The sequence below is a fragment of the Lathyrus oleraceus genome, chromosome 7, assembly GCF_024323335.1.
Source record: "Lathyrus oleraceus cultivar Zhongwan6 chromosome 7, CAAS_Psat_ZW6_1.0, whole genome shotgun sequence".
NCBI classification, from domain to species: domain Eukaryota; kingdom Viridiplantae; phylum Streptophyta; class Magnoliopsida; order Fabales; family Fabaceae; genus Lathyrus; species Lathyrus oleraceus.
In genome coordinates this window covers 49585180-49587657 of record NC_066585.1, presented here as the reverse complement: position 1 = coordinate 49587657, position 2478 = coordinate 49585180, and the positions used below count along the sequence as shown (strand labels likewise).

The window sequence follows — 2478 nt, the reverse complement described above, 5'->3', positions numbered from 1 at the left end:
CATGAAATGTATCATATTTTTGACTCGATACACATGTCATTTTAGTCCATTTTATTTCCTTTTTAGGGTTTTAGGCTGGTATATTGTGTTTATTTCAGGTATTTTTCATGTAGGAGCGTCCGTGTGAGAAACCGGGAAGAAAATACAAAGTACAGAGAAAAGAGAAAATTTTGCCCTCATGGCGTTTGCCATGACATGGCAGTTATGGAACCACCTAAGCACAAAGAAAAGTCAAAGAAGGGTGCAACTCAGCACTCATGGCGTTCACCATGAGGCCATGGCGTTCGTCGTGGACCTTGTAACCCACGTTCTACCAATTTTGCACTCATGGCGTTCGCCATGGACTTTTAGACCAGGAAAATAGCAACTGTCAGACTCAATCCTCACCCACTTCAGCTAGTAACTCTTCCAATCCTCCTACACGGTTTCATTTACATGTGTGTGCTTAGCTACTTATGTCGATTCAATGTCATTTATAATTTCTGTGTTGTTCGAAAAATAATGTTGACAAAAATTTATTTATCTTATAAGTCAATATGAAAAAGTAATATGCTTATATTAAAAAAAATAGTTAATAGAATCTTCATTTATTGATAATAATCTTAGACAATAAAAAAGTACAGAGAGTATACTTTATGGGCTAATTAATTAAAAACACAACATGAAAAGACACAACAACAATTTAACTTCAAATTTAATTGCTTTTACTATAGCAATTAGTACTTAATTTGATAGTTACCAACACTCAAAGAACTTGATATAAACACCAAGTCGAAAATAAGCCTCGCCTTCAAAGGCATCAGTGGTAATAGTAGCAATTCCTCTATGCATAAAGAAATCTCCAGTACCACCAGTGACAGAAATATCTCTAGTTTTGGCGACAATTGGGTCAGCTCCAGCAAAAGTAATGGTTCCTTGATGATGAGTGCTATTAAGAACAAAAGTGAAACTAAGCCAAGAAGTGTATGTGTTTTTGGTATCATAAATATAAAACCCTTGTGCTCTTCCAACTTGTTTTGAAGAAAGGCTATGGCTTAATGTGATAGGATCATCAAAAACTATTATGTTACCAAAGTGGGATTGAGGTGCCAATTTAGTTAAACTAACACCTTCTGGAGCTGCTACTATTGCTGATGTTGCATTTGCTGCATTCTTTCCATTGTAAAGTATGTCATGAAAATAAAAGACTAGGTTTTTGCATGGTTTATATGGCTTTCTCTTGTTTGGAATTGCTGAACTTAAAGCAAACAACATCACAAAAACAAATAGTAATGGAAGTTTGGAACCCATTTTATTTCTTAGCTATTGGAACTTGAAAGTAAAGAGGGAGTAGAAGAACTTGGTTTAGACTATGGTTGTAGTGCATGCCCTTTTATAAGAGAAGAAGAAAAATCTTAATTTAATTCTTTGAAAACAATTGTTATACATAGGACAAACTTATTTATTTTTCTTTCAAAGAATGTTATACAAAATTGGAAGATATATAACTCAAATTCTCTTATAAGACCATGATGTTTGGTCAATTGAGGTTAGAGGTGGCTATGTGATATATTAATAAAAAAATCATATAACTCATTAATTATACAAAATTTTAATAATACTAGCATTATATCTCCGAATCTAATTAAAAAATGAATTTTGTTACTTAAAAATTGGTAGTGATGCAATTTTTGTATGTGTATTTTTATATTATTTTTTAAATCTCTCTCTCTCAAAATATATATATATATATATATATATATATATATATATATATATATATATATATATATATATATATATATATATATATATATATATATATATTATATATATATATATATATATATAATTTTATTTTAATTGACAACTTAATAACCAACCCATTAATTTTTTAATAACTCAATATCTAACCCTGATGACAAAAAAAAATTCAATTGAAGTCGTAGTAAAAATTTATGTAACTCAACTCAATATCTAGAAGATTTAATTAAAATCAAAACGAAACTCTATATAAATGTACCAAACACAATAATTCAAACTGGAATTTGAAAGTTTGACAAAAGCACAATCTAAAACATTAAAAAAGTTTAAGAAAAAAACAATTTTCAGTGTGGGCTCCAAAAGGTTAATTTAATATATTAACTTTTTTCCTATGTGATTATGAATACATGTGTATACTAAAAATAAATCTAGCCAGGAGAGAATTGTATCCTTCTTTTTCCTTCAAAGAAAACAACGAAAGAAGATAATGGTTCTTTTTGAAAGTGATAGATAGGACAGAAAAAATTATGTTTGGGAGTGAGTAGTATTATTTTTAAGAGCACGTTATACTTAAATAAATATATAAATTATACATTGTAATATTAATAATGTATAAAATTATGTTTGATCACATGCATGTATGGGAGTGAGTAGGTTAAGATTTCGTCCATTAAGCCGGCGCTCTATAGTCTCAGTTAGACTTATTCATTAAATTAAATATTGTTAAATATTGTA

The 2478-nt window shown here is 29.2% G+C and overlaps 1 protein-coding gene across 1 annotated transcript; it reads right to left on the bottom strand.

The window, feature by feature from the left end:
• Positions 1-571: 571 nt before the first annotated feature.
• On the bottom strand, positions 572-1445 carry LOC127105078 (disease resistance response protein 206). The gene has a single exon (XM_051042244.1). The coding sequence runs from the start codon at positions 1288-1290 to the stop codon at positions 736-738; it is 555 nt and encodes a 184-aa protein (XP_050898201.1). The 5' UTR covers positions 1291-1445; the 3' UTR covers positions 572-735.
• Between the last annotated feature and the right edge of the window lie 1033 nt (positions 1446-2478).

What these genes read in the sequence shown, in the direction of transcription:
- LOC127105078 (XM_051042244.1), bottom strand. Translation starts at nt 1,290, where the DNA reads ATGGGTTCCAAACTTCCATTACTATTTGTTTTTGTGATGTTGTTTGCT.